General features: G+C 38.0%; 1 protein-coding gene across 1 annotated transcript in view; it reads right to left on the bottom strand.

Annotated features, from left to right (window-relative positions):
* LOC149257628 (pyruvate kinase 1, cytosolic-like) overlaps window positions 1-16240 on the bottom strand; it is a 266221-nt gene extending 249981 nt beyond the window's left edge. Inside the window, exon 1 of the mRNA XM_089414476.1 lies at window positions 15991-16240. Coding sequence (XP_089270602.1) covers window positions 15991-16059 — 69 coding nt within the window. The 5' untranslated portion in view covers window positions 16060-16240. The remainder of the gene's footprint in view (window positions 1-15990) is intronic.
* Window positions 16241-18290: the final 2050 nt, after the last annotated feature.

Here is an 18290-nt window from a genome sequence, read left to right as displayed (position 1 = left end):
TTTCATGAGCAAGAGATTTTATTTTTAGTTAAGGCTCCCATTGTGAGCCCTTAGCGATATTGTCATCTAGTCATAAATATAGAGTCATTGTCATGTAATGAATGCATGTTACTCATTGTAAGGAGTCAAACTTGTTTTGTAAGTCACCCTCCACAACTCAAGTCGACCTACAACAAAATGATAATTCTAGAAAGGTGAAGTCGACCTACTCCAAGGGATCATGTCGGCCTAACAGTGATGAACCAACCACTATAAATAGCAGTGCTCAGCCTCATTTGGAGGACATCAATTCAGTGAAGCAAGTCTCTAATATCAAGTGCGCAAATCATCTTAGAAAGAGCCTTAAAGCCAGCGAGGAAAGAAGGAAGGATAGCGAAGGAGAGAGTCATCATTGTGGACTATTTTTGGGCTAGTTTACCCTCACACGTGCGAGAATTGCAGGTCCGAAGTTGGCAAAGGAAGATCGAAGATTGCAGTCACATAAAGGTGATCTTGTTTGGGTGAAGAACTTCACTAAAGGAAGCCGAGTAAGAGAGAAAAGAGTCTCTCTCAAGGAGGAGACTATTCAAGAGACAAAATCGAACTAGGATTTTTGTTATGAAGATAAAGGGTTGCAGAAGAGCCCTAGAAGCTGAAGGAAGCCGAGAAAAGGAAGAGGAAGAGCAACATTAATCTAGGGGAGAAGAGGAGGCTTGTGACTTCGTCTTGGAAGGGCTCTAGTGTCAAGGGTCTTCATCATTGTCTTGGTATTCGTCAATTGAAGGTTTTATAAGAAGAATTTGATTTGGGTTTTCCTCTCAAAGAGTGAGAGGTTTTGGCCCTCACTGACAGCCTATACACCGTGTCTCTTGTTGTTGTATTGTTAATGAATTGGTAATTGTCTTGATGAAAAGAATACAATAATAACACATGAAAGAGAAGATCATAATCAAGAAGTAAAAAGACACTCACAAGCAATTATCATAATAAAGAAATCACCCATCTATTGATGCCCTAGATTTCTCAACATGGTGTCAAAGCTAAGGTGACGAAGTTGAGGGGGGGCATCTAATCAAAGAGACACTCAAAGATCGAGTTTCAAGAAAGGGATCAAAGCGAGTCGAAGATTATCAAACAAAAATTCAAGATCTTCATCATACCAAAACCCTAGATCGAAGAAATCTACTTCAACAAGAGTCTTGGAATCATCATCAAGGAGGAAGCAGAAAGAAAGACCAAAACCCTAGAAGCATTTCCAAGATCATCACTCATCCATCATCTAAGGAGTGGAAGCTTTTTCAAAGACTAAGGAAGGCTAGATCGAAGAACATTGTCATCATCTTCAAAAAGGTTTATGAAGCAAGCTCTCTCTCATTAAAGCAAAGGTTTAACCTTTGAAGAACTCCATCAAAGTGATCTCTCTCTCAAAGAGATCAAGGATTACTCTTGTAGAAAAGAATCTATCAAGAAGTAGTCTTCTACTATCTATATCACTATCAAGATTAAGGAGGAAGCAAGTGGAGAAAGCAGCATCTACTCAAGTATATGACTTCATCTGAATCTATCAAAATGTCTTTTTGCAAGGAGAGCAACAAATTAGTTGGGGCTTCAAATTTTCTTGCATGGAAGAAAAGAACAGATCTAAACCTTATTGAGAATGAAGTCATGGATCACATCAAGGGGTCAATAACCCAACCTCCCAAAGAAGATACTCAAGCACTTGCTAAATACATGAAAGGGGAAGTGAGGGCCTAGAGGATTCTCATAGAATCCATCAAAGACTCTTTCATCCCATATGTATCAAAATTAGACACTTCAAAAGATATATATCACAAATTAGTAGAGTTGTTTCTTGTAAGTACTGCAGGAGAAGTTGTCTCTCTAAGGCAAGAACTCTACAAATTGAAGATTTCAAAGGAAGAAGGAATAGCCTCATATTTCATGAGAATTTCGCAAATAAGAGATCAACTCCAAGATCTGGGTGAAATAATGTCTAACGAAGAAACGACCACTGTAGTATTAAATGCATTACCAAAGGAATGGGGCAACTTCACTTCAAGTATTTATGGGAAGAAAGAAGCCACTCTTTTCCAGGTTCTATGGTCATTATGTAAGATCGAAGAAACCAGATGGAACGCAAAAATTGATGTAGGATCAATAAGCAAAATAAAGCATATGCTGCTATGACAAAAAGAAAAGGAAAGTTTGGTAAATTTGGTCCTCAGAGGAAAAAAAAGCACATGGCTAAGGTTCAGTGCTATGGATGTCAAGAATATGGGCACTATAGAAGAGATTATCCTAAACTTAAAAGGGACAATAACAAGAGAAATAAGGAAGAAGCCCATATTACCGAAGAGTGGAAGAACCTGAGATGAAGAAGCCTAAGAAGGAGGAAGTGAGAGATCTCTAGTATGACTAAGATAATCTCCATCACTAAAAGTACTCTTCAATTGTGTAAATTATAGCTATCGAGATAGGAAGCATTGTGAATAAGATAGGATGCATCATATTAGAAAAAGGCATCATGGTAGAAGCATTAGAAGTAAGAGCTATCGACATAGGTAACATGGAGGATGTCTAGAACAAAATCTATGGCAGTCAACTATGTAGGATACAGCTCTTGGAAACCTCATTGAAAGCTCAAGTGGTACTTATGGAAAAGGAAAGAAATCATCTAGGACACAACTCATCATACATCAGTCAAAAGGTAACATCTACAAGATAGGATATGCAAGATTCTCTGATGGAATCTTCATTGCAAGGTTCACCGATCATGACGAAGCAAGTGTTTCATCAAGAATACCAAACTTGTAGAATTCATGGGATGATGGTATGATGGCATAACAGAGAGGTAGATCAAGGGAATGAAGCTACTTCATTCAAAGGAAGTTGTTGCAGGAAGTCTGGATGAGCCAAAGGAAAGATGAGGTATGTATGCTTACATTTGGAAGTCATGTCATCTGGTTGCAGATATCATGAACTAATGCTCTATCTTAAGAGCATGATCAAAAGAAAGGATCTCCTCCCTCAACAGGATGTAGGAATGCATGGGTCACATATTCACTAGATGAAATCAACATAATAAGTCCTCATATGAAGTATGAGGTGGTTGACTACAATTGAGGAGCACTAATTGGAAGCTCCTGGGAATGGAATGTGTGAGGAAAGGAAGGAAGAGATCGTGGAATATGCAGCGATGGTAAAGGTAATCAACATCCGAAAGACCAAGAAGATTTTGACTACAATTGAGGAACACTAATTGGAAGCTCCTGGGAATGGAATGTGTGAAGAAAGGAAGGAAGAGATCGTGGAATATGCAATAATGGTAAAGGTAATCAACATCCGAAAGACCAAGAAGATTTGACTATGATATCTCCCAGAAAGATATGAAGACTCTGATGGAAGTCTGGAAAAGATAGAGACCCTTGACAATACATATCTTTAGGAGATGTGTCAACACATGCATTGGATGTTGATGACTACAAGACAATGTCATGATGAAAGACCATCACAAAGGTAACTATGATTTAAGTGTTCATTTCATATTATTGAACAAATATCTGGATGGTCTTATGCAGGACTGCCAAAGGAAGAACTGTAGATGTTTTCCCAAAGGACCATGTCGAAGGATGTAAGATCCTTCCGAAGAAGATAGTATGAAGACGGCAGCATGACATGAAGCAAGGCCAAATGTACACTGATGGATCGCTTTCTAATCAAATGAATGATGACATGACTAACTCATGGATGAAAATGATGGATGGTCTGTGCCCTATGAAGAAGTCCCAAAAGATGAAGACTCCATGAAAAAGAAATTCACGACATCAAAGGAAGGAGTTCTTCAAGCAGCTGGTTGTCCCGTAGTAGGTCCCTAATTAAGAGGGAGCCTGGAAACAAGTTTCTTACTTGAAAGAAACTTGAAAATTCCTAAGCCAAGAGGGAGCTTAGGTACATTCCTTCTGTAGGAATGAGTACATTCCTCAATTGGAATAGATATGTCCTCCCTAATTAAGAGGGAGAGATAAACACATCATTTTGGTCTTCACTTGGGAAGAGAGAATGGAGGATTGAGTAATCATTTGGCATCTGATGCTCTTTGAGGATGCGAAAGGGCATCCAAGATAAGAGCAATCGTAGAGGACCAATATTCTTTGAGGACTGGGAATCCAAAATAAGAATAGTCCTGATGGAACACACCCTGAGAACCAGGGTGGGGTATGTTCCGGGAGAGACAATGATGAGAATGTCTATAAATCATTGGTCTCACCAGCATTGAGCTCAGATCTTGTGGAGAGATAGAGTTGTTAGTCAAGGCCTTGCTATGTGACAATGCTAGTTGATATGATGCTATACAAATGAGTTACCAAACCGATTCTTCTTACGAGAAATTCTTCAGATTGAGAATGACCAAGTACCATTATGAATACCTCCATAGTTAAGAGGGAGTGTTGAAAAGTGTAACTAGTTTTGGTCTTCGTAATGACATGTAATTGTGGTTTTATGTAATAGATGAAAAGAAGAAAAATAAAATTATTGTATTGCTTGCATCATGGGTTTCATGAGTAAGAGATTTTATTTTTTAGTTAAGGCTCCCATTGTGAGCCCTTAGGGATATTGTCATCTAGTCATAAAAGTCTAAAGAGTCATTGTCATGTAATGAAGGCATGTTACACATTGTAAAGAGTCAAACTTGTTTTGTAAGTCACCCTCCAAGACCTTGTCACTAGCCCTCACTCAAGTCGGCCTACAACAAAAGGATAATTCTAGAAAGGTGAAGTTGGCCTACTCCAAGGGATCATGTCGACCTAATAGTGATGAACCAACCACTATAAATAGCAATGGTCGGCCTCATTTGGAGGACATCAATTCGATGAAGCAAGTCTCTCATAACAAGTGCACAAATCATCTTAGAAAGAGCCTTAAAGCCATTAAGGAACGAAGGAAGGATAGTGAAGGAGAGTGGCATCATTGTGGACTATTTTTGGGCTAGTTTACCCTCACATGTGCGAGAATTGCAGGTCTGAAGTTGACAAAGGAAGATCGAAGATTGCAGTCACATAAAGGTCATTTTGTTTGGGTGAAGAACTTTGCTAAAGGAAGTCGAGTAAGAGAGAAAAGAGTCTCTCTTAAGGAGGAGACTATTCAAGAGACAAAATCGAACTAGGGTTTCTATTGTGAAGATAAAGGATTGCAGAAGAGGCCGAGAATCTGAACGAAGCCGAGAAAAGGAAGAGGAACAGCAACATTGATCTAGGGGAGAAGAGGAGGCTTGTGACTTGGTCTTGGAAGGGCTCTAGTGTCAAGGGTCTTCGTCATGGTCTTGGTATTTGTTAATTGAAGGTTCTATAAGAAGAATTTTATTTGGGTTTTCCTCTCAAAGAATGAGAGGTTTCGGCCCTGGCTGACAGCCTATATATATTGTGTCTCTTGTTGTATTGTTAATGAACTGGTAATTGTCTTGATGAAAAGAATACAATAATAACACAAGAAAAAGAAGATCATAATCAAGATGTAAAAAGACACTCACAAGCAATTATTCTAATAGAGAAATCACATATCTATTAATGCCCTAGATTTCTCAACATGTTGTGCTGGAAGGTAAGGAGATGCATTGGATCTTATACAAGATTTCAGGTGGGTCTCCATCTTGGACATGGCCTTCCTATACAAGATCCAAGCATTGAGTGCCATGGGCCTCCACCACAGCAAAGCATTGATTGTCACAACATAGGGTTCTTCAGCACCTCACATTTCTTGCTCGTGCCCCAGCCATACAAAGATGATGATGCACTTGGACCATGTTGCCTAGTCAGACACACCTTTGCACCCAACACTTGGCAGTCAGTCCAAGGCCCAGATGGGGTTTTGTCTCGTCCGGAGAAACACGAGAGGGCATGTATCATCTTCTAGCCCTAGCTGATGGAGCATCGACTTGTTAATGAGCCACTGAAGACCCATGAGACCATTGATTGTGCCCCACAGCCACTTGGGAGCAGGATGTTTTTGCTTGAAAATAAAGGGACCACCCCCTAGATCAATGTTACTCTTTATTGTGTTCTATTTTTAATTTTAAGTTAATTATCAATAATTAATAAAAGGAAATAAGAATTTAAATGAAATACTTTTTTAATATAGTCAATATATAGAGTTGAGATTTATCTCATTAAATTAAAATAAAAATATATATAAATACTTTGTTAATTTTAGGTATGTTTTATGCTTAGAGCAATTTATTTCAATTTTCACAATTAGCTCCATATCTTTTCCAGATTAGCAATCACATCAGCATTAAAGTAAACTGCAGATAGAACATAAACATAAATCGCAGAAGAAAAGCCAAGACAAAAGGACACAAGATGTGGCACTAGCCAGGGACAAACCCCAATGTGGGGAAACCCTTGATCAATTCTTTTTATATGTTCTTCAATAGTTCAGCAGAGAGATAGAGAGAGACAGTACGTTTACAACAGAAGTCAACACTTTGACTTATCTAGATAAGAGCATAGATCATCTCTAAGAAGATGATACATGAGATCAGTTGAAGGCATGCTGCTTCAACTAATTCTCCAAGGTGACTCCTTCACCTATCATTGTGCTGCATTTCGTCATCATGCTGCACCTCACCGCGCTGCACCATGTTGCACCCATCATCACTATGCTGCATCTCATCACGCTTCATTAATCATGACTATACCCATCACTGTACTGCATTATGTGCCATTGCTGCACCATGTTGCCATCCTGACCTATGTGTTGGCTGCACCTTGCTTGCTTGTTGTCCCTCGTTTGCTTGTTGTCCCTAGCATGCTTGTTGTCCTTAGCATGCTTGTTGTTGCATGCTAGTTGTCCCTTGCATGCTAGCTGTAACATTGCATGCTTGGTGTATTTGCTGCTAAGTACCATACAACTGTCCCAATGTTAGTTAGTTGTCCCTTGCATGTTGCTCTCCTTCGGAGGCAGACCCTCTGGTTGTTTCGGCAATTCCTGACAGTTCTAGCAGTTCCGGCTGTTCCCAGCAATTCTGATTGTTCTCGGCAGTTCAAGCATTTCCGACTTTTCCAACTTTTTTGGCAGTTCCAGCTTTTCCGGCAATTCCAGCTTTTCCAGCAGTTTTGGCTTTTCTGCCTTTTTCTGGTTTTTCTAGCAATTCCGTCTTTTCCGACAGTTCCGGCTTTTCCAGCAATTCCGATTTTTCCGGCTTTTTCAGCAGTTCCGGCTTTTCTGGCTTTTCCGACTTTCTGCCCTCTAGATCAGGGCAACGTTATTCCTTAGGATCTCTCCTCCTACTAAAACCCAAAGACAAGTAGAGAGAGGAAGAGATCCCAAGTGTGTTGAAATGACTTGAAGGCCACCTCTATTTATACTAAAATGTTGAGCACATGTGGGATTTATTTGGTTGCTGGCTGACCTTGACGAATTGTCTTATAACGCAAATAAATTCATAACTCCATGAATACTTATCGGAATCGGATGATCTTTAGATCAATCCTACACCTCTCGATGAGAGGGATCCAAGAAAAATATCAGCTACCATAAATAAGATGACCCACATGGAGTTTGGCCCTAGTTTCCAATTTTAACACTCCCTCTCAACTAGGGAGAACTCCATCCGTTGATCCATATGTCCGACTGTACTATCTCTGCCATCAATGCCCTACACTGCTCTGATCTGCTGAGCTCTGCTCTATTTTGATCCGCTGAACTCTGCTCTGCTCTGTTGAACCATGAAGAAGAAGAATTGGTCGAGAATGTCTCATACCATTCTCTACTGACCCAAAGTCAATTTCATCTGAAGAGAGTGTGTCACATCACTCTTACTAACCTGAAGTCAGTTTTATTGATCCTAGATCAATATCACAAGAGAGTGTCTCAAACCACTCATACTGATCCCAGATCAGTTTCATTGATCCTAGATCAATGTCACAAGAGAGTGTCTCAAACCACTCATATTGATCCCAGATCAATGTCACAAGGGTGTCTCAAACCACTCATACTGATCCCAGATCAATGGAGGTCACCCTAGCATAGGGAGTACGATAGATACAGCGATGCATCCATCGATAGTACTACTATGGTCCCTATCCTCATTTCCCTGCTCATTGATTAGAAGAGAGGTACTTCCCAAGAGTCCCAGACTGCATGGGTAGGATGCCTCAACAAGAGAACTAATCATCCTGTCCACAGGAGAATGAATCATCCTGTCAGTGGATGCCACGGAGAACTAATCATCCTGGCCCACAGGAGAACTAATCATCCTATTCCACAGTCGCCACAAAGAAAAATCATCCTGGCCCACAGGAGAACTAATCATCCTATTCCATAGTCGCCACGGAGAACAAATCATCCTAGCCCACAGGAGAACTAATCATCCTATTCCACAGTTGCCACAGGAGAACTAATCATCCCGGCCCACAAGAGAACTAATCATCATGTTCCACAGTTGCCACGGGAGAACTAATCATCCTGGCCCACAGAAGAACTAATCATCCTGTTCATAGCGCACCACCAGGGGAGGGTGAGTCACCCTGTGGTCGTATGTTGATCCAGTAAGTACCCCAAGCCCCCTAGAGCTCCCAGAGCTCAATGCATGCAACATGCAAGACCCTTATAAGAAAGTCTCCCAACGACTCCAAGTCGTTCGAGAAAGTCACAGATTTGACCTTTCCCCAAGGCTTTGACAAAATGTCTACGACCTGTACATCAGTCTCAATGCAATGGAGCCTCCTCGTTCATCGACTTACCATATCGCAGATAAGACAGTATCTGATGTTTTTCTTCTGGAGCAATCATCAAATACGGGATTCCTCAATAATCAAATCCCCCCTCTGGTTGTCACAGAGAATCACAGTGGTATTCATCATGTGTACAAACAGCTCACTTAAGAGCTTCTGCAACCATGCAGCTTCACACGAGATCATACTCGTAGCTAAGTATTCGATCTCGGCGGTGCTTATAGCAACCGACTTCTGCTTCCTGCTCATCCATGATATCGAAGCAGAATCCAAAGAGAACCAGCACTGAGAAGTGCTCTAGTGATCCTCCACTCAGCTGAAGCGAACAAAGTTCCTTCTACAGATTAATTGCTCCAAAATATTTGAAATATAAAGATATCCATGAGGATACAAATATTATATTAAATGTGTGAATAAGAATGAATGATTTACAATGAGAACGAGAGGCTTGCTTATATATCAAGCAATCTTCATGGATAGTCATGTCCTATTTAGACATGCCTCTTCAACCTAACTACTAATTATTATTAACTAATCATTATTACAATTATCCTCTTTACTTATATTTATATTATTTATATATTTTATTCGTAACATTGCCTTCTTCCTCAAAAAGCTTTGTCCTCAAAGCTTGTCAATGAAAAAGGCTTGATCTCTTTTTCGGCTTCAAATGACTTTCTTTCTCAGAACAATCATCTTCGTTGATACAAGCTGATATGATCTTCTAAGTGACAAACAAAATTGTCGCACTGAGAAGGGATCAAACCATCCTAGATTAATCTTCTGTATAGTATTCTGATCACTGGAATTTTGTAACGACTTGTTAGCATAAGACGGGATTGATGTTACGTCATTATTCTCTGGAACATTAGTTTGTTGTTTCTGTTCTGAATGGTCCCGATACGTAGCATGGTTGATTTGTCTATTCTCATGATTCGGATGCTGATAGGGGACTTTTTTGGTTCGATTTTCCCTTATTGGGCATGCGGCCATTTTTATATTTTCTTCTGGTGAAGATGTTGTAGAGTTGGTTATGAAACATTCACTGGGGATGTTCATTGCCTGAACTGCAACATCTAAGTGTGTCATTTCTTCAACTGACTTGTCTTCTTGAGTTGTCATATTCATTGGATCGGTATTCGTTCTCTTGTTTTCAACTTGAACTATTGCAACTGGAGATTTCGATACTTCTTCTTGAGTGAATACTTATCTTTTAATGCTTTCTTATCATCCTTAAGTTTCTTAATTTCAATGAATAGACTTTGATTATGGTTTTTCGAACGTAAAAGTTCTTTGGTTTCTGGTTTATCGACTTTATTTTCATTGTTTTGAAATTTAAGCTTTTCATCATTTAGATCTTTGATTTGTTCTAATAAATTTTTATTAAGGTTCTTTAAACGCAAGGTTTCATCTTCTTGTTCTGATAAGTGCTTCTCAAGTTTCTTTTTTGTGACCTTAGTCTTCTTCACTTGCGCCAGTAATTTTTCGACGTGGTCCTTGAGACTAGAAATTTCTTCGTCCTTTTCCATTATTTCTTTGTAATGCATATCCACGAGATTTTTATGTTCGTGTTCTAACGGCTTCTTGTTTTGCTGAATTTTGGCTATTTTGCCATTCTCTTGATTTTTTAGCTGCACTTTCTTGGTACCATGGATTATATCATTCTATGGGAGTGATGATGGACGTAGAGAATGGAATAGGGATTCCCTTCTCTTTCCCTCCTCAACATATTTTCGCTTAAGTATTGTGATTATTTGTTCTATATGTCTTTGGAATTGTTTTTGTTCATTTAGAGATTTCATATTTGTATTTTTATTTATAAAGAAGTGAACTACTTTTGTGTTCTTCGATGAGCTTCAAGGTTTAATAATAAGCCCTTTAAGCCTTGTAATAATAATCTTTTTCCTTTTTACTACAAATTGACATCTTTTTTCCAAAGTATACCTTTTTTTTAATAATTACTTCTATAATTTATTTTATTTATGAGATTCACTTTTTTTTTAATAAATCCCTTTTAATAAATTTATGCGTGTGTGTATATATATATATATTTAAATTATATATATTATATATATTTAAATTATATATATTATATAATTTTAATTTATATATGTTATAAATTATAATTATATAAACTTTATATATACTCTCTTTTTTTCCTTAGACTTTTGTCCTTTAGTGTTAGTTTCTTCAACTAAATTTTTAGCCACGCTAATAATAAGCCTTTTTCTTAACTTTTATAATATATTCAAAAACTTTTCGCTTTCTATGTTTTCCTTCATAATCACGGTGTTGGATTAATTAAATGCTTAGAAATTTTGATATGCATTATGAGAAGTTATGTCGATAGAGTGGAACGATGGTAATGTTTCACCCTAGGTAACCGTAAGCGTGATAACTGAGCCAATTATGAATTGCTGGACTACACCAATGGAACGAACACGATTTTAGATGGCATCGAGGTGCGAAAAGAGTGATGGCAGATTAGGTTGTAACTAGCTAGAAGGGACAACTAGTTTTTACGCAAGAGTTAAATTGATTTGGATGCAGCGTTTAACATCAGAACTGGTTTGTCGGACTAACAGAGGCAGGGTGTGGAAAACAAGGATACGGTGATTATGTGCGAATGGCCAGCGGACAGGAGCAGCGTAGCATTGACGCGGGGGGCAGTGGGGAGAAGGCGGCTGGTCGACGTGGGTCAAGTGGGCAAGGTTGCAGTGGATGCAACGTTGTGCAGCGGTGGAAGGGTGTGGTGTCGACTGAATGCGTGGACAACGAAATGTGCAGTTCTCGGGCAGCAATGACGACAAATGGTCTATGGCTGTGTAATTTTTATTTATTAATTTATTTCTCTATGTTTTTTAATTTTTTATTTTTTATTTCTTTTAGTCTTTTAAATGGCCAAAGGCCTGACGGTAGTATGGAGAATCTCCAGAACTGGTAGCGAAATGCTTTAACGGCAAAACGTTGACGAATTTGATGGTCAAGGACCTGGATTGGAGAGCGAGCTCTGTGCAGCAGTGAAGCGGCCAAGGAATCGACTGCTCTGATACCAAATGAAGCAAACAAAGTTCCTTCTACAAATTAATTGCTCCAAAATATTTGGAATATAAAGATATCCATGAGGATACAAATATTATATATTAAATGTGTGAATAAGAATGAATGATTTACAATGAGAACGAGAGGCTTGCTTATATATCAAGCAAGTGTCTCTTCATGGAGAGTCATGTCCTATTTAGACATGCCTCTTCAACCTAACTACTAATTATTATTAACTAATCATTATTACAATTATCCTCTTTACTTATATTTATATTATTTATATATTTTATTCGTGACATCAGCCTTCGAATAATCATGCAGTTTCATATTTCCGACAATGTATCTCAATCCATGAGAGATTGTGCCCTGAAGATATCTCAGAAATTCTTGGCACCAATCCAGTGAGGCTCAACCAAATATGAGATCACCATGCTAACTGCAAAACATATGTCCGGACGGAAGTTCACCAAGAACATCAACGCGAATGAGTTTATGAAACTCAGAGGCATTTCCCAAATCTGGTCCGACATCACTACCATATAACTTTTGAAAGTTAAGATCCTCGAGGTAGTCACAGGCTTGCAGTTTATCATTCCACATCCAGAATCCAACTCCCTCTTACTTCTGCAAAGGAGAAGGTCTACACCTGTCAAAAATAGGTCGTCCTCATAAGTTGTTGGTATGAGAGGTCTATCATCCACAACCTTCGGGTAATGGCTTGGATCAGTTTCACTTCTAGTGAATCTCAGCTTCATCAATAAACTATCAATCTTCTCATACTACGCCCGAGGTGTTTTGCTTCAAGCCATAGAGGGCTTTCTTCCACCTATATACATGAGATTCCGACCATGAATCTCAAACTCCTCGGGTTGTTCCAAACCTGTGGACCTATTGCATGAGGGGAATGGTCCCCTTATAAGATTTTCCTTCGGTACATCTCAAACATGTACCTTCATGCTCTACTTGAATTCAGACATCCCTATCACCATTTGACTCACATCAGGTAGGGCCCCATAGGTAGACCTTTGTTGTTATAGATGCGATATGTCAATTGGCATGATCCCCAATGGACCATCCTGCAACTTGATACAAATTGCCAACCCTAGACCCATGAGAAAAAGCATCTTTGAAAATTATATTTTTTAACACGTACCTTTCCATCAATGAATGCCACCCTAAAACCTTTTGACTTCCATTTCTAAGATGGACACCAGGTTCTTCTTGCGATCAAGTACATAAAAGAGATTTTGTAAATGAATCGAGTTACCCTTATTCAATTGAGAGTTAACATTCCCTACACCCTTTCTAGGATAGGTGGCATCGGCTCCAAGCATAATCCCACGATTGTTTCCATCTCTACCAAATTAGAGAGTGCGCCCATCTATCCGATGAAGTGCCTTGAAGCACTACAATCTATAAGCCAGATTCCCAAAGAATCTAAAGGAGAGGGCCAATACAAGATAACGCTTCTTTATCTTATTAGAAACAACATTTGATTCTTCATACCTAGGGTTCCTTGCTTTCTATGAAGAGTCGACCATTTCCTTGATTACCTGCATCACCTGTCATTCCTTTGATCATTGAAGATGTTCCTGGAATGATTGTTATCATCTGCCATTCGAACACTCCTTCACATAATGGCCGAACTAGTTATTTGCCTTTCCTTCCACCCTGAGATTCGGTCTTCCAATGAAGTGATCTTTAGGTAGGCCATATTCCGCTGCGCCATTCTGGTAATATTCTCTGCTTCGACTTCACCCTTGGTGAATTTGAAGAGGGATGAGGGATCCACTGATCCTTTTATCCTTTCCCAACTATCTTCAGTGATTTCTCTTTCACTCTTGCTTGGGCATTGTCTTCACCTCAGCTCTAATACCATGTTAATTTTAGGTATGTTCTATGCTTAGAGCAATTTATTTCAATTTTCATAGTTAGCTCCATATCTTTTCCACATTAGCAATCACATCAGCATTAAAGTAAACTACAGATGGAACATAAACATAAATCGCAAAAGACAAGCCAAGACAAGAGGACACAAGATGTGGCGCTAGCAAGGGACAAACCCCAATGTGGGGAAACCCTTGATCAATTCTTCTTATATGTTCTTCAATAGATCAGCAAAGAGAGAGAGAGATAGTACGTTTACAATAGAAGTCAACACTTTGACTTATCTAGATAAGAGCATAGATCATCTCTAAGAAGATGATACATGAGATCAGTTGAAGACATGCTGCTTCAACTAATTCTACAAGGTGACCCCTTCACCTATCATTGTGCTGCATTTCGTCATCATGCTGCACCTCACCGCGTTGCACTATGCTGCATCTCATCACGCTTAATTAATCATGACTGTACCCATCACTGTACTGCATTATGTGCCATTGCTGCACCATGTTTCCATCTTGACCTATGTGTTAGTTGCACCTTGCTTGCTTGTTGTCCCTAGCATGCTTGTTGTCCTTAGCATGCTTGTTGTTGCATGCTAGCTGTCCCTTGCATGCTCGTTGTAACATTGCATGCTTGGTGTATTTGCTGCTAAGTACCATACAACTATCCCAATGTTAGTTAGTTGTCCCTTGCACGCTGCTCTCCTAAGCCGGAACTGCCGGAAAAGCTGGGACAACCGGAACTGTCGGAATTGCCGGGAACAACTGGAACTGTCTGGAACAACCGGAACTGCTGGGAATAGCCGGAACTGCCAGAACTGCTGGGAATTGCCGAAATAAAAAGAAATAAAATTTTAATTTATATAAAATATTTATGAAATACTTTTTTAATATAGTCAATATATAGAGTTGAGATTTATCTCATTAAATTAAAATAAAAATATATATAAATATTTAGAATTGAAATTCATTAAATTAAAATTATGTGTGTGTGTGTGTGTGTTAGATTCTTAGACACTTCATATTGACAAATTATAACCTTGACCCAATATATTGATAAATTATAATCATGGTATTGTAATAAAGTCTATTTACATGTTAAAAATTCCCATAATAGAGTGGAAATCAATCTCTATGATATATATATTTAACTCATATATTAAATATTGTTTTGATGTCTATCAAGATTGATGTTCATCAACTTTACCAGCTATTTAATTTATAACAAAATATATGCCATCTTGCTCTTTAGGAACCAATACTTCAATATATGTCTTATTTGCTGTTTAGAAACCAATATTTATTAATGCTATATCAAGGCTGAGAAAAACAGTTCGAAATAGATAGGATATGGGTGTAATAATTTAGCAAAATGGAAACTTGCAGAGATAAATGCATGGAAAGAATAATGCAGCAGTGTATACCAAATTTCAAAGAAAAATGGTAAACCAAAGGTGCTGAAATGTATGCTACGTATGACCGTGGGATAAGCCTTCCGAATTTTTGAAGGGATTACAATAGAATTTGGGCACTAACTTTGCAGTGGACTCAAAAATTAGCTTTAGATCCATGCTTAGAAGGATTTCCAGATCTCTAGACTCTAATAGCTTATACCCAATAGATTAAGACGGGGTGAGGGGAGAAGGCTGACAGACTTCTAAAGTCAAAATATAAGACACTAGATCTCACAAACACCAGCAATTCGGATTCAAAACTGTTAATGCTTCTATATGGGAATAGACAAGATAAGGGAGTTTTATTAATGTCCAACAGAAGACCATAAGAATAGGTGAAAGGTCCTAAGAAAGTACGTCCACTGTCAATACAAAGTGGAAGTGCCAGGTGTCTCCTAGAACAATGCTAAAAGTAGAAAAATAATAATGTCCAAGAGATACGTTCACAGTCATTAAAGATACTTTACATGCAAAGAGACATACTAATTTAATGCAAGATATGCTGAGTACACAAAAATCCCTCATCATCGAGCCTAACTCACACCTGGTTCATGTTTGTGTTTGAATTCAGTGATAACAAAATTGGGGAAAAATTCATGAGTGCAAAAAGAAAACGATAGATTTTACCATGACGTTTGCCAAAGAGAATAAGTGTGTGCAATTAAATTCATATTTGTGACAAATATATTCAGAATTAAGAGCAGCTGAAAGTTGAAACGTTACATTACCCATTATCTCAAAACCCTAATACAAACCCGTGACCACTGGTTGGAAGATGCCAACGATGCATCGAAGTCAAGTTATTTTGTAACTGAAAAGCTACTGAGCACTGATTTTAAAAGGAATGAGCTTGTGAATGGCGTGAAATATGAAATTACGTAAAAGAAAACTCACCGCCTTGGAAGGCTCAAGAATGGATGCCATGCGAATGGGCTCCTCGAGCAATATCTGAGCTCCCTGCATTGTCGCTGTAATATCCCTGGTCCTGATCTTGGAGCCTTTTCACAATGTAAGTAATAAGACACAGCAGTAGACGAGGCCCTTGCGAAGCCTTTGTAGTTTTGGGGTTTTATAATAGTTGAAGCCATTAAGGACTTTACGCCTTCTCTCGTCTTGAGGAATTTGACTTTGCTTAACCAGATCGGCTAGCACACAAAACCTGTGCCCCGGCCAAATAAAGGCGGTACGGACATTTTGTTAATGGCGCCCATGTAGTGGAATGGACACATTTAAATTTAAGAAGCACACACACCCAAAAATAGCTAGTGATCTTTGTACGAATAAGTATTCAAAATGTCAAAAAGCTTACGGACAGAGACAGCACGTGAAATAAAGTGAAAAAATATGCTAGTATTTCTCGGATGAGATGAATTTATCGTTGGCAATTGATTCTCCAGTACTTTTCAGATGATCAAAGGTTGGCATATTTGCCGTTGCGTTGGCCCTCAGTTTTTGGAGATCCCGAAGAGTGAGAGCCCATTGTATTAGACCGTCGATTTGTTACTTTGTGGTTGACGGCCTCTCGATTCCTCACTTGTGATTGACGGCTCGTGCCCTTAGAGAATTACATTTCTATTAATATCTAATTGAAGTCATTTGTTTGTTGCGATTTTCTTAATATGTGAATTGGTTAATCGAACATGGTTGTCGTAGGGATTGTTACTGTTTTTGGATGGTTCTTTATTTCACTTTGAATATTACTTTTGGATGGCTTTTTATTTCACTTTGATTATTATTATGATAGAGGGTTTCACTAAAGGCATTTTGTGCAAGGTATTTTAAACAGTTAAGAAAATCTATCATAATTTAATTGTCAAATGAGTACTAAAGATAGTCATCTCTAGTTGCTATTCGCAAATGTAGGTTGGCTTATCACCTTTATTCAAGGAAAACTAGCAAGGAAAACCAGGTAGGTTTTCACTCCTACCAGATGCTTTTGGGTCTTGGCCGCTAACATGTTTCCTTAGGTCCGAGGAAGATGAGCTCTTAGCCAAGCAAAAGCACTTTTAGGGCATACCTAGACACTTTGTACATGAGCAGAAAATATTTTATATTTATATAAATTATTTGAAAATGTTAAATATAATATATTAAATTATCTTTTATTTATATGTATTTATAAAATATATTTCATAAAAGTAAAGTAAAGTAAATATCTATGTTCATGTCAATCATTTTTTTTGTTAGTAAGACAATTGTCTCTTTTAATATCTATAGTAGTAGAATGATAATGTTATACAAAAGAGAAGAAGATTTTAAAGTCATAGAAACTAGTATAAGATATCAAAAACAATGCATATTATTATATAATAAATTTAGATTATTATATAATAAATAATAAATATTTAACTATCATATAAGAGTTAGTTTCTAAATATATTATTAAACAGTTTAACTAATCAACTAATTAATGGCTACTTTTCAACTAATTGACAACGGCTAACTCCTAGCAATGATGCATCCCCGCTATTTATTCACTCTGATCGATTGATTTCTCACCTTGTCCTTAGGATGAACCACATTAGTTGGTTCAAAACGTCGAGCAAATCATAACGATGTGATTAATCCGAAAGACTCATATCTACATTATGGATCACAAAAGTCTTAGATCTAACAATGCATATTATTGTTTACCCACACAACATGGGAGGAAGGGGTGGTCAAGCACGCACACATGAACCTCTTATTTGGATGATGACAATAAGAATGAAAATCCACCTTCACATGCTAATCTTCCTTTAGTTGGGTTTATTAAACATGAATTGGGATTGACACTATTATTGCCTATATGAGTTTTTACAACACAAAAAGCTTTTGGTGATTGTGTCAGTGGTCCTACCTATCAATGTCGTACATGTTCATGGTTCTAGTGAGCCTCCTCTCTTTTGTCTCACGTTTCAAATTCTCACGATCCATGACTCGCGTAGAAAAAAGGTTTTCAAGCTTCCAAGCTTTGAAATTGATAACTGCAATCAAAGTCTTTTGGAAAAGGGTTAAATTTTGTTATTGCCCCTGAAAAAACTTGATTGAATATGTGTAATATTGAATATGGTATTAAGGATGTTCCTAAAAACATTAAAGAGGAAATTGCGCATGATCGTGTTATTATTTTAAGGAATTCTAATCCCTTAAGATTGTAAATAACAACTAGAACATTGTTGTCTTTAAAGTTGATAAAGGTGGGGTTGTCATCT

The sequence above is a fragment of the Pinus tabuliformis genome, chromosome 6 (genome assembly GCF_031772625.1).
Source record: "Pinus tabuliformis cultivar Carrire ecotype Pingquan chromosome 6, CPIR1, whole genome shotgun sequence".
NCBI classification, from domain to species: Eukaryota; Viridiplantae; Streptophyta; class Pinopsida; order Pinales; family Pinaceae; genus Pinus; species Pinus tabuliformis.
This window is presented reverse-complemented; position numbering and strand designations above follow the sequence as displayed.